Consider the following 25,599-nt stretch of genomic DNA (forward strand, 5'->3'; position numbering starts at 1 on the left):
GCATTAATATTGCACCATCTTTGTGGAATCCTTTTACCAAGGAACTACGTTGAAGTCAATTGCAGACTTTCACTGACACAAAAGTACATTTGCAAACAAACAGGAACGAAAAAAATATGTAATTTTGAATCTGATATATATCTAGCATGCGAATAAGGCGAGCACATACCCACAAATGTATTTTTGGAATATTTGCGTTGAGCGTATGCATGTAGGATTGTAGTAACTGCGGAGAAATCTTGAAATATATGAGTAAAAATTTGACAGGTGCAAATGTGAAAACATAGATTTCGATTTTTGAGGAATTGAATAACTTTTTTTTATAAATTCCTGGTTCCAGGTTAAAGTTAATATTTTTTTATGTACATCATTCAAAAGTGATATAAATTTGGCCATGAAGATGTTAATTTGAAATAAAAATTTAGCATGACTTTGAAAGTGTATTTTAAGGCGCCGGGAGGTCATCTAAATTGTCATAATGCCAAATATGTTAGCAGAAAGTTTTATGAGGTTTTTTTTTGATCACTTTTGGACCCCCCGCCTCATTTTAAAAATTCCGAAATTACCAGCATACATTGAATATGGAGCATGCACTACTGTGCTCGTCCACAGGGTGGTGCTAGCGTCTGAATTTGAATTTTTTTGCGCTTCAATTTGAACTCATTGATTTAAAAAAAATGCATTTAACTTGACCAATTATCATAACAGGTCAACACCCGAGTCATAAGAGAAGGTAGATGGAATCAACTCAGCCAAACCAATTACATTTAGCTTGATGCAAATATCTAACGTTTTAATATTTCAAAATAACGACCTGAAACAACTTAAATACAGCACACAACATAACTTGTGTTCGAAACAAACATACTGTGCAAAAACCTTGAGGCACAAATGATATTCATCTCGAACGAAATGAGGTCACGTCTTATCATTATTCTGGGATTTTATCCCAGGTAACTTTGATAAAGATCTGTGCAAAATCCAAAAAATGACAAGAATAAAGCAGCTTCCATTAACGTGGAAGTAATTCAAAGGTCAACTTTTTTTGTTTTTTTTAAATCTCCTTCGGGTTAGAAAAACGCGGGATCAATTCCGAAAGCGATAGGAGATGGGCAGCAGCTTGTGGCTTTTCTTCATGTTCTGAACTTTGACGTGCGTCTGCTCGTCCATGATTTTGTAGCAGCGCCGGGCGTAGTCCAGGAGCTTCTCCTTGGGCGCCTCGAACTCGCCCACTTCATCCATCTGCACGCAGTCAGAGTAACGTGTGCGCACGTGTCAACCGCCCGCTCGCGTCCCCAAATTCAACATTCTGATATTTCAAAAAATAAAAAAAGTTGTTGTTTTTAAGCATCTCACGTTTTCCGTTTTTGTACTCAGATCAGAGCCATTTCCTGTCGTCGTGTGTCTTTTCTATGGAGAAGTTAGTTGAGGAGCTTCATTTAGGAGGCTAATGCTTTGATGTATTTAAAATGAAAAAAAAACAAAAAACAATGTGGTTTGGCGCCATCTTGAGGGATCTCCAGGTGATGTGTGGCACGGCGATGAATTTATTCTCCAGTCCACTTTGTTTTGGCTGCAGATTTCTTTCCCCCCCGTCCAATCAGATTACTGCCTCTACATGTTGCCATGTCGCGCTAATCTGCCCAGGGCCTTCAGAAGGCCATCGTTTCCCGAATTTGGTTTTTATATTTTTGAGTTTATTTGCAGAAAACGAAACATGAGCAAAATACCCCAAAGAAGTACAGTTTTTTTTTTTTTTTTTTTGGAAACTTAATATTTTTCCAGAGCTGTACATTACAAATGTTTTGTTTTTTTTTTGCATAACCGATCAGGGGTGTCAAACTAATTTTTGTCAAGGGCCACAATGTAGTTATGGTTTCCCCTCATAGGGCCATTATGACTGTTAAACCCTAAAAATATTTAATCGCCTAATGATATTTACAGCAATTTATGAACTATTTTTGCAATCAGAAATATTTTTCATGTTTGGTAATTCAAAAATGCTTGTAATATGAGAACGTAATATCCCAATATGAAATTTTGGTCCAGATTTTCACAAAAACCATGGAATTTGACAAACCGGATTTGCCTTTGCGGGCCACATAAAAATCACGCGGCGGGCCGGATGTGGCCCCCGGGCCTTGAGTTTGACACCTAGATGACATCAGCATTTTAACTTTTTGATCGGTCAATATTTGTTGCAGCCAATTTCGATTAGCAAAACACATGAATACATTTAATAATGATCATCTGTCATGAGTGTAACGTATTTTTTTTTTTTTTTATGGAAATGTTTTGCTTTTGTCATATTACGCAATAAATATTGATTGTGAAATGCCCTAAAATATCAACAAAGTAAAGTCATCGTTTAGGGTCGTAATGATGGCTTGCATAATTGCCATGACGCAATAGTGGCGCTATTATTATCATGACCCCAGTACCAAAATGCACGGCCCGGACAAAAGAATCCAAAATAAGTTCCAGACCTTCTCCGGCGCCACCAGCAGGAGCTCGGCGATGGGGGAGGTGGAGGCCATGGTGTTGCGGTCCACGCCGTGGATCTGGAACGCTCTGGACATGCTCCTCACGCGCTGGTAGGTGGAAAGGATCTTCTTGTAGCGCATCAGAACGCCATCGGGGTCTTTCACTGCCAAGGAGAAAAGAATATGAGTTTGAACTTCTCTAAACTTTTGAACCTAGACGCCATCTTTTTTTTTTTCCTTGCCAGGCCTGGATGTGCAGTATTATTAGTTATCAATTAATAATCGTTCTCATACCAGGATCCCTTCTGAGAGACGCGGTAATCCTCCCCCGTGACCTCTCACCTCTCTGCCTCTCCCTGCCGTGGGTGATGCGGAAGATCCTCATCTTCTTCATCCTGGGCTCCCCGGCCCGGCCCCTCCCCTTCTTCTTGGAGCCGGCCTCCGCGGGGGAGTCCTCCTCTTCCTCGTCCTCGTCGTCCTCGTCCTCCTCCTCGAGGAACTCGTCGTCGGTGTAAAATTTTTCCTCCTCCAGGTGAAACTCCTGCTTGACTGCGGTCGGGGTCAGAGGGGGATGGGTTAAAACGCCGAGCCCATCGCCAATTGTGAAATTGAAATCTTACAGATTGCAGAAAGCAGGTTACTTATTTTTTTTTTTTTTGGGCGGGGGGGGGGGCGCTGAAATGGGTCAACGACGTACGGAAATGCAGTAAAACATTTAGCGTTTAAACTATTAATACAAGCAATTGAGATCATTTGCTGCCGGCCGTCCCATTTTTGAAAAATTTTCAGCGCGAGAGTCCGGACACGGAAAGACGGCGGTCGTGCTTCTCACCGGGTATGGCGGTGCCGTGGCGTGGCCGAGGTCCCTGCAGGCGTTTGAGGGTCATTCCGGAGCGGGTGGTCATGGGCGACGGCGGCCCGCTGGGGCTGGCGGGTTGCATCTTCACGGCGCCGCGGTGGGCGTCGCCGCACCACTCTGGAAATTTACCGGATGTGGACTTTTGGTCACATTATGTTTTTCACCTCACAGAATTACAAATTTGATTTTTTTTTTTTTTTTTTCACCCGCCCGCACGCTCGTAGCCGGGGCAGCGGGACTTGTCCGGGAAGTATCGCTGTCGGTAACTCGTGGAGGTGAAGCCCCGCCCCTTCCTGAGTTGATATCACTGAAGAAGTGCGTGAACTTCAAATGTGTCCAAATATGTCACGCGATAAAACTCAAGCGAAGGACGGGAGACGATCTTTCGCATCTGATGGGTACGTAGCGTTAGCCCGTTTATAGCACTTTGCATTATAAGTTAGCGTCAAGGTAGAGGACTTTTGTGAGACATGAAATTGTACGGTTTTTTTTTGTTTTTAGTATCGTGGTGTTTTGAAGTGTCTTTTCTCGAATATGATATTAGCGTCGTAAACTGAGATTAAAGCGAGCATAAGCTTCCTCACATTTCAGAATTGCGTGAGCCAGTTTTTGCTTTGTCGTGGCATACATTCCTATTTCTTGACTGAGAGCGTGTGAGACCAAACATTTGGAAATACTTTTAATAAGTTTGAATGTGTGTTTGACGCAGTCTTTCATTTTTTTGGTCCTCGGTCTCTCCCAAAATATTGAGCAAAATGTTACAATGTCAACACCGACTGCGGCTTTGGGAAAGCAGCTCGGCCTCTCTGTTTCGCAGCCGTGTTGTTATCGTACACAGTGCACGACAAATAAAAGCAAATGATTCAATAAAGTTGATAGACGGATGGATAAATGGATGCGGGGGGGGTCACGAGCACCCCCTTCCTCCCCGCCCCACCTCACCCTCGTGGCCCCGCACGCCGACGATGAGGCGGTCCAGCTGGCAGCGCAGGAAGTTGCGCTCCTCCTCCAGCTCCTCGATGCGCTTCTGCAGCCAGGCGTTCTTCTCCAGCGCCACGTAGAGGTGAGCCCGCAGGTTGGACACCAAGATGAAGGGGCTGTACTGCGAGGGGGGCGCGTCCTGCATGCCGGGCTCTGGGGCGGGGGGGGGGGGGAACACACACACAACCACATGAAACGTCAAAGCCTGCAGTTCATTTTAGGATTCAGTATTCTGCTTTTGCCGCATCCGGTTTTATGGAATTCATCGTGTTCTACGGCAGTAATAAGACATCTGTCAACGCAAGGGGTCAGCACCAAGGCCTCACGTACCATCCATCATCGGCTGGCCGTGGTGGTACGAGGTCGGCCTCTCCGCCCCCTCCTCCAGTGGGAAGGACACCTCGTAAGACTCCAGGTACACACCTCCTCCTCCTCCTCCTCCTCCTCTTGAGGCAGGAGCCATGTCGTGAGCTTTGACACATGAAAGAGAACACGATATTGCAAATATAAGTACAGACACTCACTACATCCATAACTTCATACAGAGATTTTCCGTATTTCGGGCACCTTATTTAGCGACGCAGCTCTCAGTACGACGCAGTACAGGAGCACAACACGGCGCATTAAAACCGTAATTATGACCTCTTTTGCGTCAATCCGACAGCTACATTATTATTTTTGTGAAGGTGATGAGGCACGAAGATTAGACGGCGTAGGGGTATTTCCTGGGTGCAACTGAGACTGACTCAGGTAGCGGATAAACAGTATAAACACACGGCACTGGCCATTAGCTGGGATCAAACAAACTGTTCCACCTGGTACTGTCTATTAAATATTCACTGCAAAAAAAAAAAATTCTATGGAAATTCTACATCTATATCTATAGAATTTGTACTTGTTCTGTAGAACTTTGGCTGTGATTTTCTATAGAATTTCTGTAGAAATTCTATATGACTTGGGTCCTAAAGTTCTATAGCTTTTTAGAAATTCTTTAGAAATGTTCTTTAGAATTTTTTTTGCGGGGTAAACACACGGCACTGACCATTAACTGGAATCAATTGAAGTATCAAACACAAACTGTTCCACCTGCCACTGTCTTAAATATTCTCTGATAAAAAAAAAAAAAATTCTATAGAGATTCTACAGAAATGTATAAAATTTGTACAGAACAACTTGTTCTATAGAACTTTGGCTGTGATTTTGTATAAAATTTCTACAGAACAATTGAATTTCTATAGAGGTCCTAAAGGACTCTAATCCTAAAGTTCTATAGTTCTTTAGAAATGTTCTAGATTTTTTTTTAGCAGGGTTGAGAAAACTTGCAGGTATATAATCCCCCCCCCCGGTACTGTCTAACACCTGAGATTGACCCAAGTAGCAGGCATAAAACCTCTTCCCCTTGGTACCGTCTATTACCTGAGATTAACCCCAGCATCAGACAACGAGCCAAACAGTTAACGAGTCATAACACAAATCATTCCGTGGGCTATTTCCTGACTCGAAAATAATCAACTAAATAAACAAATAAAAAGCGAGAAGAAGACATTTATGTACTTCCAAAGAGGCTAATAGGCGCGTTGCTAACGTGAACTTTCTCAGCGGTATACCGCACTTTTTCAGCAATTTACCTGACGTGCTCGCATCATCTGAGTTGCTTGCCGGATTCATCCCGCTATTGGGGGGAGAAAAAAGTTCGTTTAATGTTCAACTTTTCGACGAGTAATTCGATAGAAACGTTCTTGGGTTTATACTTCTGTAATACAACTTGGCGCCGGTGCTCAATTACCTGATTATAAGAGGCCCGAGCAGGTGGTCGGGTTTACGCGCATGCACACACACACAAAAAAAAACCGAAAAGTACCCGGATGTGTTAGTGTCGTGAACGCGCAAAAGAGGGTAAAGGTCACACGTGGGCGGTCGCAGGTAGGAAAAGGCGGAAGTGGCCGAACTGAAGCGGGAGGAAAGAGGGAAAAAGAAAAAGCGAAATTGAAACGAATATTAAATTGAAACGAATATTAAAAGACGTTGTGAGGAAGCGTTTGCGACCGATTATAGCAAGTAAGTCACGCTGGTGTGAAAAAAATCTTTTAACATGTTTTGCTTTGATTTTTCTCGTGGCCAAAATCATAAAAGTATGTTTCTCTTAGTTGTAGCTTGGATTTTATTTAAGGCATTCAAGTTACAAAAAAAAAAAAAGGCTAGTTAAAATCCGTGTGTGTGCAAGTTATTGTATTTGCACGTATACGTGAGTGTAAATTCATGTCACGACATGTTTGCATTTGCCTCATAAGCCTCTCCTTGACTTGCATTTTCTTCCCCCGGTATTAAACCCATCATGCAATTTATTATTTTTATTATCCAAGCCCCATCTTCTCGACCCACCATGGGCCTGTGTGACGGCCTGTCCCACTGCAAGCTGGCGCTGGCCTTCGCCGTGCTCATGGACGTGCTCGGGGCCGTCGCCCTGCTTATGGGCGTCTTTGCCCCCCTGGAGGTGAAAGGTCAAGACTTCGGGGACTTGCTTGTCTATACCGGTACGTGAGCGCACACTTGTGATCGTGTTGTTGTCCGCAAACTTGCCTTTCCCTGTTTGAAATTCATTCCAACATCCCCCAAAAAAAACATTGACCATATCACACATTTGTTTTTAAATAAGATATCTAGCATTATAAAATATTCATACATAGTAAAGAAGCAAAATGTATTGCCGAATGTTTTGCTTCATTTGAATGGACATTGTGCTGCTCTTTCCACTGTGCCTGATTTGGCCACTTGGTGGCAGTATAATAGACAGACATCGAAACGTTTTCTCTACTAACTCGATAACCCGCAGCAATATTTGTCATTCTTCGCAGAGGATAAAGAATCTGTCTTTTTTTTTTATTATTATTATTTTCTGAACATCCTTCGTAAATTACCTGAACTTTTTAGAATCCAGAACGAGATTTTAACCCATTAGCTTCGTGCGGGTGCGCAGGAGCCCTGTTGGTCCTGATGTCGCTGTGCGGCTGGGTGCTGTGGTACAGCGGCAACATCGAGGGACTGACGCACAAGAAGGAGCTGGGGCACGTCGGCAGCGCCGTCGACCGCCTCGCTCGCAACCTCAGCCGCAAGATCCTCACGTACAGGATCCACCGCTGAGGATGGGGGGCTCGCCTACGTCAGCCTGTTTTCAAGTTATTACCAGCTTGTCTGCAACATTTCAACCTTGGTCTTCTGTTACACTTCATATTTTGACATTTGATACGGTCATTTAGCAGATTTTTTTTTACATTTCAATAAAGCTTTTTCATATTTTGTGGTGTCCACTGTGAAAGTTCATGACCTCTATTAAAAAAAAAAGATGACTCAGTTGCTCTACTTTTTTCTTCTTCCTCTGACTTAACATCTCGTCGTCACGGTGACGACAATGCTCTTGAACTTTGCTTCCGAAAATAGACCCCCCCCCAAAAAAAAAAAAAAAAGTCTGGTCAAGGGGATTTGACGCCACCGGGTTAGGGTTAGGTTTTTTTTTTTTTTTTTTTTCCGTTCCCTTTCCTGCGGTCGCTTTGTTCCCCTGCCAAATCCTCTTTAGGCCGCCTCAGCTCGCCACCTCGGCCGCCCGACTCCGCCGATAATCTCCCCGCCCCCGCTTTCCTTTCAATCACCGGATTCCTCCCCAAACGCGTCTAAAGCGGGCACGCGCAAACCGAAAAGCGGTGGGAAATAATCCACGACAAATACTTTTCCATTTTACGCCTACCTATATCTGAAAACACGTGCACTGCATCTGGAGCTGCTATTTCCCATCATGCATCTGGCAGGAAGAGGCACCTGGGTCGCGATAGAGTGCAGGTGGAGCAGATGGCGTGCCTCCACGATGCAATAAGCCAGTTGCAACGCCGCAGAGGCCTCACCTGCTCGACTGACACGCTAAGTCTTGGCCCGACGTAAGGTCAAAAGTTCCCACCGCCATGGTCTCGCTTTCCTTTAATCGCTTGATCCTGATGTTTGTTTTGATTTCTGCTGGCATCCCATAATAGGCAGGTTGATGCGCGAGACGCTAAAATGCACGAGACAAATTAAGTGTGGCATGTAAAGTAAAAAGATGAGGGGAGGGGGCGGGGGAGCACCCGATATTCGGGGGGACTCGGTGAGGGTGGGTTACCCTGCCGAGGAGTCTCCTCGTCGGGCAGTAATGCAAGCAGTCCTGGGCACTTGGCTCTGGAGCTCACAGTGGGGAAAAAAAAAAGATATAAAAGTACATATATACAAATTACCTTTCGGCTTGTCCCGTTAGGTGTCGCCACAGCGTGTCATCTTCGATGAACGCATATTATATATTATAAAAGGCAAAAAGGGTGAGGGGAAAGGAGGGAGGACACAAAGGAGAACCGGACTTTGGGGGCGCCTGGTGAGCACAAGTGTCCCAGCCGGGGAGTCTCTTGGCTGGCCAGCAACCCAAGCAGTCATGGGCCCTTGACTCTGGAGGACAGAGTGAAAAAAATTAGTACATGTACACAAATTAATTATCCATCTATGCAATGGGTTGTCTTTCTATCTATCTACCTTAGCCGCTTATCCTCACGAGGGTCGCAGGAGTGCCGGAGGCGAGCCGAGCTGTAAACGGGCAGGAAGCAGGGTCCACCCTGGACTGGTCGCCGGCCAATCGCAGGGCACATGGAGACAAACAGCCGCACTCACAATCACACCTACGGGCAATTTAGAGTGTCCAATTAATGTTGCATGTTTTGGGGATGCGGGAGGAAAACGGAGCGCCCGGGAGAAAACCCACGCAGGCACGGGGGACAACATGCAAACTCCACACATGGAGGGCTGGGATTGAACCCGGGTCCTCAGAACTGTGAGGCCAACACTTTCCATCTGATCCACCGAGGACACTAAGGAGAACCAGACTTTGGGGGCGCCTGGTGAGCGCAAGTGTCCCAGCCAGGGAGTCTCTTGGCTGGGCAGAAACCCAATCAGGCCTGGGCACTTGTTTCTGGACAGGAAAAAAATAAAAGTAAAAATTAGATGACAAGTTGATGTTTTCATATTTTGACTCCATCTTCATGAATGATCATCATGACCAAAAAAAAAAAAAAATCAGAACGTGACAAAAGTAATTTTTGGAATCCAAAACGACATCCAGCAAGAAGGTAAAAAAAAAAAAAAAAAAAAAAACAACACGTGCGTGTTGAGAGTCACACGGGATCCCCCATGGCTCCGCCCCGGGTTGATGGCGTTTAATTGGCTAATCCAAGCAGGCGGAGGCGGATTTCCTCGCCCGGACGCCAGACTGAATATTCCCGTCGGTCCCGCACGGATTCCCCGGCTCCCCGCAGAATCGCACGCAGGTAGGAAAGAAAAGCCAAAATATGAAAAATAACGAGTGGAAACGTTCTGTGGATTAGCACGTGACAGGTGACATCATTAGCCTGGATCGACTTTGTGATTTCTCTTCCTTCCAGAATATTCTCCAGCCAGGACCGCTTTAAAGGCCTTCCTTCCGGCGAGCTGCTAAATTGTCGGCTTGTCCTCGTCACGAGCGCTTTCGCCAACCAGAGGTGAGGACTCGACTCGCATAACTTGAATTTGCTCTTTATCTAAATTGCCAATTTCAGGAACCGCGACCCCCCCCCCCCACCCCGTTATTTTCCATGCATCATTAACCGATGAAAGTGTTGAAAACGCCTTGAAAACACTCGAGTGAGAATAAATAGCGAGGCAAACAATGTTTAGTTACAAATGCATCACTGGTGTCAAACTCAAGGCCCGGGGGCCAGGTCTGGCACGCCACATGATTTTACGCGGCCCACGAAGGCAGCTCAACCTCCACGATTTTTGCAAAAATCTGTACCAAATTTTCGTCACCACATCAAACATGCCACTATTGAGATATTATTTGTGTAATGCCTCCATACTTGCTGCTTAGTCGGGTGATCGTTCGATTTATTGCACCGCTGACGGATTTAAGACCTTTGAGAAGGAGTTCGGGAGGCCGACGCGACGACGGTATCAAATCCGAAAGACTCTCAAATGACTCCGGACTCGGTACTTGCGTCGTCCCCGACAGCCATGGGGAACAGCAAAAGCGGCGCCGTGTCCAAGGAGATCCTGGAGGACCTGAAACTCCACACCAAGTTCTCCGAGACGGAGATCACCCAGTGGTACGACAACTTCAAGAGGCAGTGCCCGAGCGGTCGCCTGAGCAAAGAGGAGTTCCAGACCATCTACAGCAAGTTCTTCCCAGACAGCGACGGCAACACGTACGCGCAGCACGTCTTCAGGTCCTTCGACAGCAACGACGACGGCACCCTGGACTTCAAGGAGTACATCATCGCCCTGCACATGACCTCCACCGGGAAGACCACCAGGAAACTGGAGTGGGCCTTCTCGCTCTTCGACGTCGACAAGAACGGCTACATCACCAAGTCGGAGGTCAAGGAAATTTGCACGGTAAGCGGTTTCTTGCCCACTTGTCAGAACCACCCAAAGTTCCTAAATCCCCGAGAGCCGCAATAAATTAATCGACGCGCTAGCGTAATAGGCGGAAAAATGTTTACTCAAATGTATCTAACCTCTTCTCCATCATTAAATTCTCATAAAAAAAAAATAAAAAATCAATCATTTCGATCTTGAGGCGACATCATGCGCACGCCTCCCGCAGAATTAAAGAGGCAGTTTTATTCCAACCAATCATCATTATTTCACGATATAAACGTTTTTGTCACATTTTTTTAATTGGTGGAAGGAGAGATTTTTGAAATGTAATTTTTTTCAATTGCTTTATCTCATTACATAATTGGTGATTGGTTTAGTGTAATTGATATTAAACCAGAATGAGGGAAAAAAATACGTATTGCATCATTTTATTCAATTGGCCCGTTAATTACAAATTAATTGCAAATAGTACTTAACAAAATGGAATTTTTACTTCATTCATTATTGTACATACACATTGTTATTATTTGATTTTGTGTGTGTGTGCGTGGCAAAATAACCGTGTGTGATGAGGAGTCGCCATGCAAGCGAAAACAAGATTAAGACTTTTAATTGGTGCCGATAAAGACGTTAAACCCAAGGTCACCTGTAAAGCTCTTCTCCCCCCGTGTCCTCGCCACCAAATCAACGCTTTTACACGCACGCAGGGCAGAAATCAAAAGATCGTGCGATACATTTCCCATCAAAAGCGTCAATTAACTCAATTCGTCCGAACAGATGATGATTATTCTCGTTCTCACGACTTGCGTGGGTGCGTTTTTTTTTTTTTGTTTGTTTTTGGGGGCGTTTACCAGGCCATTTTCAAGCTGATTCCCAAAGACGAGGTGGCCAAACTTCCGGCCGATGAGAACACCGCCGAAAAAAGGGCGGAAAAACTGTGGAAGTTCTTCGACAAGGGAGAAAACGGTAAATGTTTTTTTAAAAAAATTAATTCAAAATAAGCCAATGGGAAATGTAAACAAACAGCGAGGGCGTGGCGGATGTTACCTTGCGGGTACATTTCGGTGCGTTTTGTGTTTTTGGCAGAACGCGTGGCAGAGGGGGAGTTCATCCAGGGCGTGCTGGACAACGACGAGGCCCTCCGCTTGATCCAGTACCAGCCCCCCAAGTAACAGCCGGCCATTGCTCTACGTCGTTGATGTTGTTGTTGTTTTTAGTTTTTTTTTTTTTTTTACAAAGTCCACACCCACATGTGAGGGGAAAACACATGATAAAACAATGACACCACCTCCAAACCCCAGAATCAAAGCATCGCTTCAGGAGTTAAAAGCCATAGAAATATTAATATTATTATTTCAGGACTAAAGACGACATTTAAACCGTGTAGTTGCACTTCCTGTTTCCTGTTTCCTGTCACGCGACTAAGTCACTTTAGTTTTGCTTGCCAGCCCAAATGTACTCTGCTTGTGGTTACGTTGTCAATAAATCCGGATTTGAAATTATATTTTCACTCCACGAGAACGAAAAAAAAAAAAGTTTTGTGAAATGAGAATGTTTTTATGAAGTGATTTGCTGTATGACGTTCCCCAGTGTACCGCAAGATGGGGCCAAATTCGGCTTTCGAAGAAGAAAGCCCTGCATTGAAATTTTCTTTCCTTATTCTGATTTATTACCACATAGTTGTTGTACACACACAAAGTATCTCGGACAATCTCTCACGGTTTAAAATTGTGGAATTTTTTTGTCTTATTGCCTGTTTGTTCCTTGACCCCTGGACTCTCGTGTTGTTTGCGCAGATGTTTGCGTCGCACACACACACAAAAAAAGATTCATTTGCTCCCGAGACCTGCTCTCCTTTCACATCTGCCGGCTTCTTGACCCGAATCCCCCCCTTCCTGTTGTTGTTACATCAACCCCCCCCCTATTTTCCCCCTTTTAATTAGTGGCCACATAGCGACCCCTTGTTGATCTGTCAATCACCCGCTCGCTTTGTGCAGATTATTCCCGTAATCCTGCGGCGAACATCTGGTCTCAGGTCCAAATCTCTCATTCTTCGCTGCGGCGCTCATTAAATCTGACGGCTAAATCTCTCAATTTCACACGATAGCTTTTCGCGTGCTGGCCCTTTAAGGGGGGGGGCAAAAAAATAAAATCTTTATTAAACACAGCGTCAACATGCAAACGACATAGGAAGGCTGCCGCCTGGATTCAAACCCAGAACCTCAAAAGTAGAACCGGTAAACAGTTGATCACCACCGTGTTAGCATCACTGGCAGGTCAAATTCCCAGATACCAAAAAATGGAATTATATAGGCAACCCTCAGCTGTCCGAGCTCGTAACAAGACTGTAAATATTATAAATATGAAATATTCTGCATTTGGAACGTGGCTCTGATGCCCCCCGTTCTGCTGACACCGCCAAAAAAATAAACGCGCATTACACGTAGGAGCGAGGAATCAACATTTAGTGAACAGGAAGTTTATATATCCTCACAAGTGAGGTCTTATCTCACGTCCGTCACCCTTGAGGCAGTTGATGGAAAAAAATAATAATTAAAATCGTGCCAGTCATACCACACTTTTTTGCCGTAGTCTCATCTAACGCAGCTGGAGTTAAAGATTAAGTCCTTTCTCCAATATGCTAATTTTGAACGATATCACTGCGTCAAGCCTTCCGGATACGCAGTTCCTCTCCAGACCAGCAGGCGGCAGCGACGCTAGCAGAGCGAGCCGTCGCCGTCCTCGGGCAGGTAGTCCATCTCGTCCATCTCCCTTTCGCAGTCTTCGCATCCGTCCACGCCGCAACCCTCCAGCACCACCACGCCGCCCCTGGGGTCCGCCGCCCGCCCCGCCTTCTCCATCACGCCGACGGCCCCCATCCCCGCCACGCCGATCCCGACCAGCGCCCCGCCGGCCCCGCAAGCCAGCGGTCCCACGGCGGGGCCCACCCCCCGCGGCCACAGGGGGTCCGTGAGCGCACCTTGCTGGCCCAGCTGGATCAGCTGACTGACAGAGTAGACTCCGCCCCCGGCGCGGACCACTTCCTCGTAGGAGGGGGCGCGGGCGGCGGCGCGGGCCTCCTCAAGGCGCAACCGGGCGCGGTGCTTCATCTCGATGATGGTTTTGGTGTAGGAGTTGAGCGTGGCAACGGCGGCCGCCATGCAGCAGCTGAACGACAGCCAAGCTAGCCTGGGGGGGGTGCGAAGGACAGAGAGAGCGGGGGGAGGGGGGGGGGGGCTTCAGTTCTTTATGACTTCTGATGATTATGATGCGTTTGTGGACGTACGCAAATGACCAGCCGTAGTCCCACGTCTGCGGCCTCCAGTCTTTGGGGCCGATGCTGACGGTCATCTGGAAAACTGTGGTGTACATCATGTGCGCCACCATGCCCATCATGCCTGGATGACAAGGGGGGAGTGGGCGGATTTTGGGGGGGCGGTGAGACTCGAGTCACACATGGAGGGCCTATCTCACTGCCGGGGACGTCACGGAGACTGAGGAACCCAAATTATTGAGCAATTTGCCCGGAAATCGCCGCAACTTCTCCTCAGTTTCTAGCAGTTCTCAGGGATTCTGAGAGACATCTCCCGGACAGGTTTAGCCTCCCAGGTTTACATCTCCGAGACCTGTTGGAGACTCAGAAAAAGTCTCTGTAAAATAGCAGCGAGTCTCCAGGAGACGTTGCAGAGACACGTGGGGCAACCAGTGGAGACCGGGTTGCCAACTAGTCCCCAGACCAGGGAGGTGGACCCATGAGGTGCCCGTTTTCGAACTTAGGGCTGGTTTGGCTACAACTTACTAAAGTACCCATAAGACTCAAATTCGTATTCGCATTTGAAAGTCCGCGTTTTCCGCGCAGTGTCCAGTTTCTGGACCGGGCCTACCCGACAGGACGGTGCACATGGCGGCGAAGGCGTTGATCTTGAGGGCGTTCATCTCCCTCTTGGCGCACAGGCAGATGGCCTCCACCCACATGAGCAGGAAGCCCATTGCCAGCAGGCCGATGTACGTGAACTCGCTGATGACCGACAGCCACAGGACACCTGGGGGGGCGGAGTCGCAAGCGCGCGGGTAAACAGGACGGCGGCGGTGTCGGCGGCGAAGGGGAGGCGGGGACGCAGCCGCTGACCTTGAGTCTCCCCCGGAGTTAGCTCGATGAAACTACGGCACTTTTCCTCCTGGTCCTCACCTGGAACACCAACCGGGATCAGAATGCGTCCGTCCTTTTTTCCAAACAAGTTAGCCCGGCTCTAGTTCTGGGTGCCTCCATTTTTATTTTGCTAACGCGGAAGGGAGCCAGAGTACTCGGAGAACCGGAGAGATCCAAAATTGTGAGAAAGATGCGCTACCGTCGTTCGTTCCCAGTTTCTCCGGGTATTTCCGGCTTCCTCTCACATCGCAACTGTCCACCCCCCACTCCCCCCCCCTCACCTTCGTTGTGCTTCTCGCAAGAGAGCCAGAATCCGGTGTGGAAGTAGCGCAGCATGTACTTGTCCTCGCCCGTCTCCCAGATGTAGTGGACGGCGTTGGCCAGCTGTTTCCTCCTGAGGATCGCTAGCTGCTCCCTCTGCAGCGGCGTTAGCGTCACGTTGGACGGCGGGTTCCTGGGGTCCGGCGTCGGGGCCTCTGTTCAACACCCGACAAAATTAGGACTCGAGACACGGGTGGCTCGAGGGCCGCATTTGTGTTTTTTTTTTTTTAGCTTTCCCGCACTTGAACCGGCGCCTGACTTTTTAACGCTAACGCACATTTAGCCACCTAGCGCGATGACGTCAACGTTTAAGAAGGATTTGACCGGCGGCTTCTTTTTCTCTCGAGGGCGGCGTCCTTCATTTGAAAACTCTTAATCTGATGATTCCCAAGGAGGGGGGGGGGGGGGACCACCGGGTGCAAAAGCACACATGCGGATACTACACGAGGAATATTGTATAGCGCATGCTAGGAAGGGGGGGGGGGGGGGGAAAGATAAGCCTGCCAGAATCCACAAGAGTTGAGAGATTAGCAACAAAGCTTTCAGGGATTATGAGAATCTGTGCCGGTTAACCGTTCAATAAAAAAAAAAAAGTCACTATGTGTCATAACATCACTTTTATAACAATAATCATAACTTTATTCATAGAGTGCTTTGGCGCACCAAGCAGGGACGCGCATGAATTAAATTAAGCGTATTTTCAGTCATTTTGCTGGAAGGAGGTGAAGCGGAACGCAAGATGAACGATTGAAGGGAAAAATTTGTGCGCGTGTAGGACCGTGGCCGTCCACCAGGCGGCGCTCTGACCTGTGGTGTAGGGCTGGCTGTTGTTCTGGCCGCAGTTCTTCAGCTTGACGGGGGACAGGCAGAGCGGCTTGACCACCTTGTGGGTCCCCTCGCACCAGTACGACGTGCAGAAGGCCGACACGGACAAGCCGAGGGCCAGCGAGGTCAACGCCAGCGACAGGAGGGAACGCTGGCGGCGGGACATTTTTTCCAACATGGCGGACGGCGGCGGCGGCGGAGGGTGGTCCAGGGGCCGCTTCCCGTCACGAGGCTCAGAGGCGCGGCGGCATGGCGAGGGAACGCGATCGGGGAAGTTGCGATTGAGCCAGATGCGAAGAGCCAGATTTTCTCGTCACATTCCGCCGCTTTCCCGATATTCCCGGACGAGACGCCGTCGCTACCCCGCCGTTTTCCGACCCCAAAATACGGCGACGTGCGACGGTTGCGGGAGAGCATTTAAATGTTCTCGCCTCTCTGTAAACGTCACCGGCGTGGACACCTCAACGAAATAAAAATATTATTTGTGAGAAATCAGATCAGCATTTTCGGACAAAATTAGCAAACCGCGTCGTTCCCGCGGCTCACCTGCCGACGTCACGGTCGGGAACGCTTCGTCTATCCCATCCCGCCGCCTCGTTTTGACTGCGATCCCGGGGGGGGGGGGGTCGCCCCCCTGCACTTTCTCGCCGAAGATTGCGATGTCAAAGGTCGCCTCGGGGACGTTAAACCACCTTAATCTCACTGGCTCGTCTGGATCGGATTAATGTCTTTGTCTCGGCCGCCACCTCAACCTGAGGAAGTCAGTTAAAACATGCGTGGTTAGCATAGCATGCTAATATAACGCCGCAATACAGCGATAAATGCTGAAACATGGCAGGGAACGCTTAAAAAAACTGCACCGGTGAAGCACGGAATGCCGAAAACTGACGCAGAATGCCGAAAGACGGCATAACGCTTTGCTCCGCCTGCAATGAAGAATGCTTTGCTCTGCTCTAGAAAACGACGGCGTGGGATGAACAGAAGCGGGAGTCGCGACGTCGCATCCCGAACACGTGGGATGCGATGCAGGACTTGTGTCGACAGGACCGCTGAAAAATAAGACACGGCGTCGTGGAAACAGGAATAAAAAAAAATGTTTCGGACTCACCGCCGTCGTCGTTATTCTCCGGACGGAGTCTCGCGCCGTCTGCGGCAAAGCCGTCGGGTTCCTTGGCGTAATCCTCGCAAGTCATCATGCACAAGTTATCATCGCAAGTCCATCTGTCACCGCCCCCCCCTCCCTCCCGCCGCCGCGCTCCACTTGGACCACGCCCGCATCCCCATCCTGACCTCTGACCCCTCGCAGCAATCCACCGAGTCCCGGCGGACGCCGGCCGCGAGGTCCAAAGCGCTGAAACGTGACTTAGGATGCCGAACCGACGACGTGGGACGCCGAAACCGGAATCGTCAGCGCGAAACGTCGACGCAAACACGCGGCAGGCTTGAACGGACACAAAGCGTGTCGGAGGTTTCTCAAATATGAAAATAAACAAATTAAAAAATAAAAATGAAATGAAGTTATGCCGTAAAACAAAATTACAACTCAAGACATATTTGGTTACTCCATTGATTTATCATGACACGCTTTTTAATCACATGAACTTTGCCGCGCTGCTGGATATTTAATCAAGAAAGCCATAGTTGTGATAATTATTATCAATAATATACATCATAGAGCATAATTAGGTCAATATTTACACCACGACAATCCAATAAATAACGCACGTCATACCCATGACACGATGACGTCACCCGTCAATCGTGAAGTCATACAAAAATAAATCAGAAACAATGACGTCGCGGCATATCAGGATGAATTTCAGCAAATTTCATTTTTTTCTGCGTACACTGTATGCAAACGCGTGAAATATTTGTCGCCCCCTTGTGGCCGTCGGAAGAAATGGTTTCTGACAGAAGCCCACGCGAGAGAAAACGTTCAAATAAATACATAAATAGAAATAAATACTAACAAATACTTCAATAGAAATACATAATTGCATGATGTAAACTTGAATTCCTACGACACACACTGCAAAAATAATGTTTTCATATAAAATAAAAATGATATGATTTAGTATGTTTGGACAGCAGTTTGTGATTTTTTCTTTTTTTTTTTTAAATCTTACGGACCCCCTTAAGTACGGAGCCCCTAAAGGGACATTTGGGGGAAAAACAAACAAACTTGTTTCTCATTGTAATGAGTAAGTTTCTCATTATAATGAGAAACTTATTCATTTTTTTCTTTTTCCCAATGTCCCTTTAGGGGCTCCGTAGAATCGTGTTCATTTGTTATGGCAGAATAACAGCATACAGTATCTGGTTATGATATGATTTAAGATTTTAGGTGTAAAAGGGCTCCAATTATGTTGATCAATTAATTTAACTAGTATTGAGCGTATTATAAGCGTGACACACGCGTGTTCACGTTGAAAAAGTGAGGATTAAAAAAAAGACAAAAAAATGATTAAAACATGAAACTTTGTCACATATTAATCATCATCGTCACAACTTAACCGCAACAACAACCTGAACTTTTCATTTTGCAGCATGGTCGCGTCTATAAACATTTCAAGCTATAAAATCAATAAATATTCCTGATTGTATTTGACACTATTCTGGAAGGTTTTGTGTGCGATTACAGCGCCGCACGCACACACACAACATAATATCATTTTGTGTGTGTGTGCACGCTTGTGTACACATGTCCAAAATGTATTCACGGTCCGGTCAAGCCACCATTTTGTGAATGTTTTTTTTTTTTTTTTGGGGGGGGGGGGGGTAAGGGGGAGTTAGCCCAATGCTAATGCTAACAGCTACACAACTTCAACACATGAAGAAACGGCGACACACACACACACACGCGCGCGCGCGCGCACTCATACACGCACAACAACGCGAGCACGAGGAGAGGGGGAGGAGCCAAACAAATATGGTGATTAATATTCACGAGCGGCGCCGCTTCCGTCGCTCGCTGTCGGACCGTAACCATAGAAACCATCACAGCACTCAGGGGGGTACGCTGGTCATGCTGGGAATGGGGGCGCAGTGTTCAGGTGGTCCAAGTCCGGGACCCGGGACCCGGGACCCGGGACCGAAAGCGACGCCATCTTTGCAGTTTGCACCCGCCGTCCTCTGATCGGGTCGAGATCCTAGAAAGATTTTTCTTCAGCATCCAAAAAGACAACAACAAAAATATGATTTACTCATAAATGGACAAATATATATGTATAGTATGAATTATTAATAAAAGGGAGTAAATGCTAACCTGCTAACAGTAGGAATGCTAACAACGAGCAAAATAAGCAGCGTCGAATTAAAAGGAGAGATGACATAACTGAGCTAAACCATAAATTGGTAGGATATGAGAAATGTGGCGGTGGGGGGGCTGGAAATATGTAATGCCACTAGCATTTTGACAGAATGAGAAAAACTGAAATTATATTTAACGAGTTTATTGTGGAAAATGTTTCCATTCGTGGCTATTTTGGTGATTATGAATTTTGAGAATCATTTTGCAAGCGGTTCGAATCGCTCGACCGACGCAATGATACACACGTTGGCCTCGGTTCTCGACCACAATCCGTTCAAGAAGTGATTTGTTCCAAAACCGAATCGATATTTCCCATTACAATGAATGGAAAAAGAAATAATGTGTTCCAAGGCAAAGAAAAATTGGGCTTTTTAAACCATTTTTTTAGCTTTTCGTGATAATAAACTGGATAGTAAGAATACATGTATAGTTTAAATACTTTATATAATAAAATAATTGAAGAAACATATTTAATTTTTGCTTAAAATGTATCCTTTAGTAGTAGAGTAGCCTCGGCTGGGAGTGCATTGCCGTATCTGTAGCGACTCGGTCCGAAGAAACTTGTTTTTTTTTTTAATGATAATAACGCATTTATTACCTTTGTCTCCTGTGCTTTTGGAGTCTCCGAAAGGGTCACTGGCGGCGGAGGAGCACGTAGGAGCCCCCCAGGCGTCGTTTGGATCTGCGCAACCTTCACAAGAGGAACGCAAGTCAAGTAGAAGGACGGACGCTTCCTACCGAACTTTGTTGAAATGCATTTATTCAATTGGCCTCTTTTCTTCTTTTTTTTTTTTTTTTTTTTGGATGATTCATTGTAAATCGATAGAATAAATCAATAAATAGAATATTTTTAAAATAGTAAAACAGTAAATAGTAAATGGTTAATTTTACACAGACATCAAATATATTGCATTTAATTGGAGTGATGCAATTTTAGGAATTTTATTTCATATTATTATTATTACTACTATTTAGTTAATTTTATGTATTTGATTATTCTAGTTTATTTAATTTTATGCAAATATGTAAATGGAGTGTGTACCATGTATAAATACAAGCATGTATAAATTAAATAATATAAAAGTAAAAAACATATGAATGGAATTACCAAATAAAAAACAAAAACTTAAATTTTAAGGATATAAATTACATTAAAAAGGTATTTTTCTATATTTATGGAACTGAATTATATTTAATCAATTAGATATTTGCATACACATTTTACTTCATTACGTTTTAAAAAAATACTTCAATTGTATATTTGGAAATGAATTCTATTTGGTAATACTAGTGAGTAAATCGTGAGATGATGAAATATGGAATCATTAAAGCAAATTAAATCATTGATTAAACTATTTACACATTGTGTATATGTACAGAAAAAATATTAAAATGAAAACATTTACATAATTAAAAATTTGAAAACTACAATTTACAAATTTGTTTGAACGATAGAAAAATATTAAATTGATCATAAAAATGTTAATTAAATACAGAAAATCAAAAAAATGTGTTTAGTATGTACAAAATTAAAAAAAAAAAATATATATATATATACATAAGCAAATATTTTTAAAACGCCCCCCCCTCCCCCATTTACAAAAAGGGTCTTACCTGGCGCCCCCCACGGGTCACTTTGGGCTTTGGCGGCATCCCCGAAAGGGTCACAATTGTCAACAGGCGAAGACGCGCCGCCCCCCCACGGGTCCGAGTCAGCGGGGGGGTCCGAGCCGGAGGGACCCCCCCACGCGTCTCCCCCGCTCTGGGACGAGCTCAGCGAGGGCGCCGCGAAGGGATCCGTTGCCCGCCCTCCTTCTTCGAAGGGGGCGTCCCTGGGGGCCGTCGGGGGGGCACAAAAGGGGTCCTCGTCGGATGGGGGGGGGAAGGGGTCGTCGTCACGGGCCGTAGTTCCTCCGGCGTTCGCGTTCGTTGCTAAGAAGGGGTCGTCTTTTGGGGGGGCGCTGGGGGCGGAAGGTGGACTCTCGTCACAGGAAGTTGATACCAGAGGGTCGTCATTTGGGGCGGTGAAGGGGTCGCCCTTTGGGGTGTTGAACGGGTCATCTTTCGGGGCGTTAAACGGATCATCTTTGGGGACGCTGAACTTGCCTTCTGGGGTCTTGAAGGGGTCGTCTTTTGGGGTGTTGAATGGGTCATCCTTGGGTGTGTTAAACGGGTCGTCTTTCGGGGTGTTAAAAGGGTCATCTTTGGGTGCGTTAAACGGGTCGTCTTTGGGTGCGTTAAATGGATCGTCTTTTGGGGTGTTAAACGGGTCGTCTTTGGGGGCGTTAAACGGGTCATCTTTTGGGGCGCTAAATGGGTCATCTTTTGGGGTATTAAACGGGTCATCTTTTGGGGCAATAAAGGGATCGTCTTTTTCGGCATTGAATGGGTCCTGTTTCGGGGCGTTGCTCGCATTTTCTTTTGGGGTGTTGAAGGGATGGTCTTTTGGGGCGTTAAACGGGTCATCTCGAGCCGTGTTAAACGGGTCATCTTTCGGAGTGTTAAATGTGTCTTTAATCGGGGAACTGAAGGGGTCTTCTTGGGTTTTGGGTTGGTCTTCGAAAGAGTCTGCATGTTTCGGGGCGTCATTTCGGGCCACGAAGGGATCTTGCGCACCCGCTTTAAAAGGATCAGAAGGTACGTCGTCGTTGCTGAAAACCGGAGCGCTCGGCGACTCCAAAGAATTCTGATCGCTTTTAGCAGGACGTGAATCTGATGCGTCAGGTTTGGAGGGTGCGCCCCAAGGGTCCGCCTCGGGGACCCCCCAGGGGCCCGGTTTGACGTCCTCCTCCTCCTCCTCCTTCTTCTTCTCGGCTCCTCCCCAGGCCTGATCCGCAACGCCGCCCCCTTTTCCAGCATCTTCCCATTTCAACTCGTCTTCGGACATTTTGGCCTACACAAGGCAGCAAATGTTTCATGTTGGACGCAGAAATTGGTTATTGTGATATTGTATAGTTATCGTTCATTTTTTTTAAATTCTTATTTATGTACAGGACTTTGGTTTTTTTTTTTTTTTTACAGCTGTGATTCTTTTTAGTGCTGTATAAATAAAATTAAGTCAATTTAGCACTTTTGGCAATATGTAAATCAACGTTAAGCTAAAATAGATTTTTCACTTTCAACTCCAAAAACAGCTAACACGAGCTAAGAATCGCTCAAGTTCCCGGACGCGGAACGTGAATTTTCGCAGGCTCACCCTCCGTTCCGCTTCCTTCTTCTGCTCTTCCTGCTTGATGCGTTCCTCCTTGCGCGCGGCGAAGGACGCGGTCAGGTCGGCCACCGAGGGGATGTTGTCCAGCGACGGGAGCCCCGAGGCGCCGGCGACGTAGCACGGCTTGTAGTTGGGGTCCTTGACGGCGTCCGAGGACGAGGCTGCGGCGAGAGCGCCGGATGAGCCCGGGGGGAACCGCGGTCGAGCCCGTGGACCCGACTCGCTCGGTTACCTGCGGAACTTTTGGACGTCTTCTCTCGGGTCTTGACGGCAAAGTCTCGCTCCTCCTTGAGTTTGTCGTCGTCCTCCATCAGGACCAGAACAACTTTGGCCTTCTCTCGCACGTTCGTCCCCTGAGGGAGACATGTGTTGTTCATGTTAGCAAAAAATAAATATAAAAATAATAATAATAATAAAAAGTTTTGGAGACAGTCTCATTCTCATGTCTTCACCCTCAACTCGCAAGATCTGGTGGCAAAAATCAAGCGAGCGAGTCAAGTCGCCACTCAACTTTCAGAGAGTCCGTCAGATGTTTTTTGATTATTGTTTGTGCAAAAAGGGGCGTGAAGGGTCGGCGCGGGGGGCGAGAGTTGCCTTCACCTGGTCTTTGCCGTCTTTCTCCACAAAGCGGTACTCGGTGAGCGCCTTGACGATGTAGATGTTGTCCTTCATCTTGAGGAGCACGCGGTCGTCGCCCGTCTTCAGCAGGTACTCCAGCAGGGTCAGCGACTGTCGGGTCACACCCGATACTAAAACTTTCGGCGCTAGGCAGGTGAAACCCATCCATTTTTTTCCCGCTGCTTATCCTCACAAGGGTCGCGGGGAGCGCTGGAGCCCATCCCAGCTGTCAACGGGTAGGAGGCGGGGTTACACCCTGTTTACCTTGTGGATGTGCCTCCAGTTCCTGTCGTCCTTGAGCCGCTTCCACAGCATGGTCATGATCTCGTTGCAGGCCACCACGTTGTAGGTCAGGTCCGAGATGTCGGCCATCTGCGAGCTGGACGGGCCCCACGGGTCGTTGGACGTGGCTTCCCGGACCTGCGCCGCGAGCGGGGTCAGCTCAGGGTCATTCGTCGTCCTCTTCGGTAAGATTCCAGACGGGGCGTGGCCTACCTTGACCTCGGCCTCGGAGTAGTTCTGGACCAGGTTCTTCAGCTGTCTGCGCAGCATGGAGGACGTCATGGTGCCCGCTGGGGGAAGATACATACAATGCCAATGGCGTTGTTAATATGCACCATATCACCAAAATTATATCTTTTAAAAAGGGTTATTCAAAATTTAACTCATTATGTCGACACAAAAAAAAAATCCAAACTTTCGATGTTGGAGATGGATTTTTAACTTTAAATTGGCTAAAAACATGTGAAAGTACCGTACAACATTTGGACGGACCAGAGCTATCGATTTGTGGGGCGAAAAAATAATAATTGATCATATGCATAGATAGTGTCTCTGTCCGGTGCCCCTTGTGCAGCGCTTGTTTAATTATCGTGACATCGATGATGTCACCGATTTCTGCTGAAATGGAGGCAATTTCGAGGGCTCCAACTGCTTTTTCGTACCTGTGATTTGTGCCCAGTTGCGCTATCAGAGGCTAAGGATGCTAGCTCGAGTGCAGCTTAGTGGCTCATCGTGCTGGAAATCTTCTCCTCGACGCTGGAACCAGGAGTCGAGACGAACTTCAGTGTCGGGCCACACGAAGAAAAACAAGCAACCATACTTACATTGTCACCTATGGACATTTTAATAAAGGAAATTGTTGGGGTTTTGTTTTTTTTTTTTTTGTTGATATTTTTGTTCCTGGGAGAATGTGATAAGAAACCCCCCCCCCCCGTGAACAACTCCACAGACAAAATTCGAATCCAGAACCTTACAACTGTGAGGCAAGTGTGCTAAACACTGACATAAGTGCTTCCTAATGTCGACATATTGAATAATATTCTCGAATTTGGCTTCTCAATTTGAGCATTTCTCAAGTTAAGCCGTCGCCGTCTCGAGGCTCGCGTAACGACCGCACAAACATTTCCGCGACAAAATTAAATGGTGTGTGAACGTCACGTTTTTAATAATTCTGTATTGTACATCCATTTTTTTTTCCAGGACCTCGGACAGCGCCGGGAGTCAACATGGCGGCGACCGAGCACTATTTGCTGGCAAACCTGCTCCAATCGTGTCGACAAAATACATATTTTAGTACACGTTACAGCAACGTACACGTTGTAACAAAAATGTAATAAATAATGTCACGTACTCGCCGCTAGGCGCGTGCAAACTCCGTGGGGAAAACGTGGAAAATGAAAAAAATGAAATGCTACTCACCGGATCCGAAGAGGATCTTATTCTTGTTCGCGTTTTTGAGTCCGAACCAAATGGCGGCGGACAACCAGCATTGACGAGCATTAGCGCCCCCCGCTGACCTGGAAGTGCATCGTTACCAAGACTTACCAAGGCGGTGACGAAAATATGTTTGAAACGACAAATCTTCAAATATTTTTTTTTTTAATCTTTTGAATAAAATGCTGGCCAGGAGTCTGAGCTTCTCCCAGCATGCACCAGCGCAGCTGTCGGGTTCCGGCAGCGATCCCTAAACCGCATTTCGAGGCGTCGTCCACTCAGCAGCCCGAGGATTGACGACGCTCTGCTCGCCGGCCTGCGACCGTGCCTTGCTCGGAGGGGTCAGCGGATTCGCACCCCCGCAAAATTGGACGCGGAACCACAAATAGGCGTACATAAGACGCCCACACACTTTTTCCCCCGGCGTAAAAGTTCAAAAGTTCTTCCATTGTTTCCTCCAGCGCACCCGTTTCGGCGAAATGGATCAGAACACGGTCAGGATTCAAACCCTCGTTTCAAGTTTGTGAGCTCACGTCTATTTTGGAACTCGAGCGAGGGTCCACTTGTGTGTGTTGCGTTGTCGCTAATGCTAAGCGCTAAGCCCCATCACAGGCATCTCCGGTTCTTGTCGGGACATCAAGAAAACGTCAGCCCGGTTTACGCCGAAAAGGTCAAATTTAAATTTAGACGCGGTCCGGGCTC

General features: G+C 46.8%; 5 protein-coding genes across 14 annotated transcripts; 2 read left to right on the top strand and 3 right to left on the bottom strand.

Moving 5' to 3' along the window:
• Positions 1-772: 772 nt before the first annotated feature.
• Positions 773-11,932, bottom strand: LOC133500812 (coiled-coil domain-containing protein 106-like). Of its 4 annotated transcripts, XM_061819968.1 has the most exons (11): positions 11,794-11,932; positions 8,872-9,304; positions 8,220-8,787; positions 8,066-8,136; positions 5,952-5,995; positions 4,654-4,794; positions 4,285-4,476; positions 3,316-3,459; positions 2,826-3,032; positions 2,487-2,647; positions 773-1,242 (listed from the first exon to the last, which is right to left on the bottom strand). In XM_061819968.1, the coding sequence occupies exons 4-11, from the start codon at positions 8,113-8,115 to the stop codon at positions 1,087-1,089; spliced, it is 1,095 nt and encodes a 364-aa protein (XP_061675952.1). In that variant the 5' UTR covers positions 8,116-8,136; positions 8,220-8,787; positions 8,872-9,304; positions 11,794-11,932; the 3' UTR covers positions 773-1,086. The 4 variants fall into 4 exon arrangements, with proteins under 4 accessions (XP_061675952.1, XP_061675976.1, XP_061675961.1 ...); XM_061819992.1 differs by lacking the exons at positions 8,066-8,136; positions 8,220-8,787; positions 8,872-9,304; positions 11,794-11,932 and adding an exon at positions 7,242-7,259; XM_061819977.1 differs by lacking the exons at positions 8,066-8,136; positions 8,220-8,787; positions 8,872-9,304; positions 11,794-11,932 and adding an exon at positions 6,110-6,175.
• Positions 6,240-7,620, top strand: LOC133500858 (transmembrane protein 238-like). Its single transcript, XM_061820058.1, has 3 exons — positions 6,240-6,381; positions 6,687-6,857; positions 7,301-7,620. The coding sequence occupies exons 2-3, from the start codon at positions 6,707-6,709 to the stop codon at positions 7,462-7,464; spliced, it is 315 nt and encodes a 104-aa protein (XP_061676042.1). The 5' UTR covers positions 6,240-6,381; positions 6,687-6,706; the 3' UTR covers positions 7,465-7,620.
• Positions 9,474-11,970, top strand: LOC133500847 (recoverin-like). Of its 2 annotated transcripts, XM_061820044.1 has the most exons (5): positions 9,474-9,659; positions 9,774-9,869; positions 10,379-10,761; positions 11,601-11,712; positions 11,833-11,970. In XM_061820044.1, exons 3-5 carry the CDS (start codon positions 10,381-10,383, stop codon positions 11,916-11,918), a joined length of 579 nt encoding a protein of 192 aa, XP_061676028.1. In that variant the 5' UTR covers positions 9,474-9,659; positions 9,774-9,869; positions 10,379-10,380; the 3' UTR covers positions 11,919-11,970. The 2 variants fall into 2 exon arrangements, with proteins under 2 accessions (XP_061676028.1, XP_061676019.1); XM_061820035.1 differs by lacking the exons at positions 9,474-9,659; positions 9,774-9,869 and having other exon boundaries at positions 10,119-10,761.
• A 1,308-nt stretch (positions 11,971-13,278) lies between these two features.
• On the bottom strand, positions 13,279-16,220 carry LOC133503962 (germ cell-specific gene 1-like protein). Its single transcript, XM_061825998.1, has 6 exons — positions 16,025-16,220; positions 15,178-15,372; positions 14,876-14,935; positions 14,631-14,789; positions 14,033-14,144; positions 13,279-13,935 (listed from the first exon to the last, which is right to left on the bottom strand). Exons 1-6 carry the CDS (start codon positions 16,218-16,220, stop codon positions 13,464-13,466), a joined length of 1,194 nt encoding a protein of 397 aa, XP_061681982.1. The 3' UTR covers positions 13,279-13,463.
• Positions 16,221-17,613: 1,393 nt separating this feature from the next.
• Positions 17,614-25,566, bottom strand: LOC133500863 (epsin-1-like). 6 transcript variants are annotated; one of them, XM_061820104.1, is made up of 10 exons: positions 24,883-25,566; positions 24,126-24,219; positions 23,677-23,753; positions 23,446-23,601; positions 23,164-23,292; positions 22,796-22,916; positions 22,549-22,724; positions 20,967-22,245; positions 19,951-20,043; positions 17,614-19,205 (listed from the first exon to the last, which is right to left on the bottom strand). In XM_061820104.1, exons 3-10 carry the CDS (start codon positions 23,743-23,745, stop codon positions 19,192-19,194), a joined length of 2,037 nt encoding a protein of 678 aa, XP_061676088.1. In that variant the 5' UTR covers positions 23,746-23,753; positions 24,126-24,219; positions 24,883-25,566; the 3' UTR covers positions 17,614-19,191. The 6 variants fall into 6 exon arrangements, with proteins under 6 accessions (XP_061676088.1, XP_061676069.1, XP_061676060.1 ...); XM_061820085.1 differs by having other exon boundaries at positions 24,126-24,242; XM_061820076.1 differs by having other exon boundaries at positions 24,126-24,295; positions 24,883-24,916.
• Between the last annotated feature and the right edge of the window lie 33 nt (positions 25,567-25,599).

This window comes from Syngnathoides biaculeatus, chromosome 1 (genome assembly GCF_019802595.1).
Source record: "Syngnathoides biaculeatus isolate LvHL_M chromosome 1, ASM1980259v1, whole genome shotgun sequence".
In the NCBI taxonomy this organism is placed as follows: domain Eukaryota; kingdom Metazoa; phylum Chordata; class Actinopteri; order Syngnathiformes; family Syngnathidae; genus Syngnathoides; species Syngnathoides biaculeatus.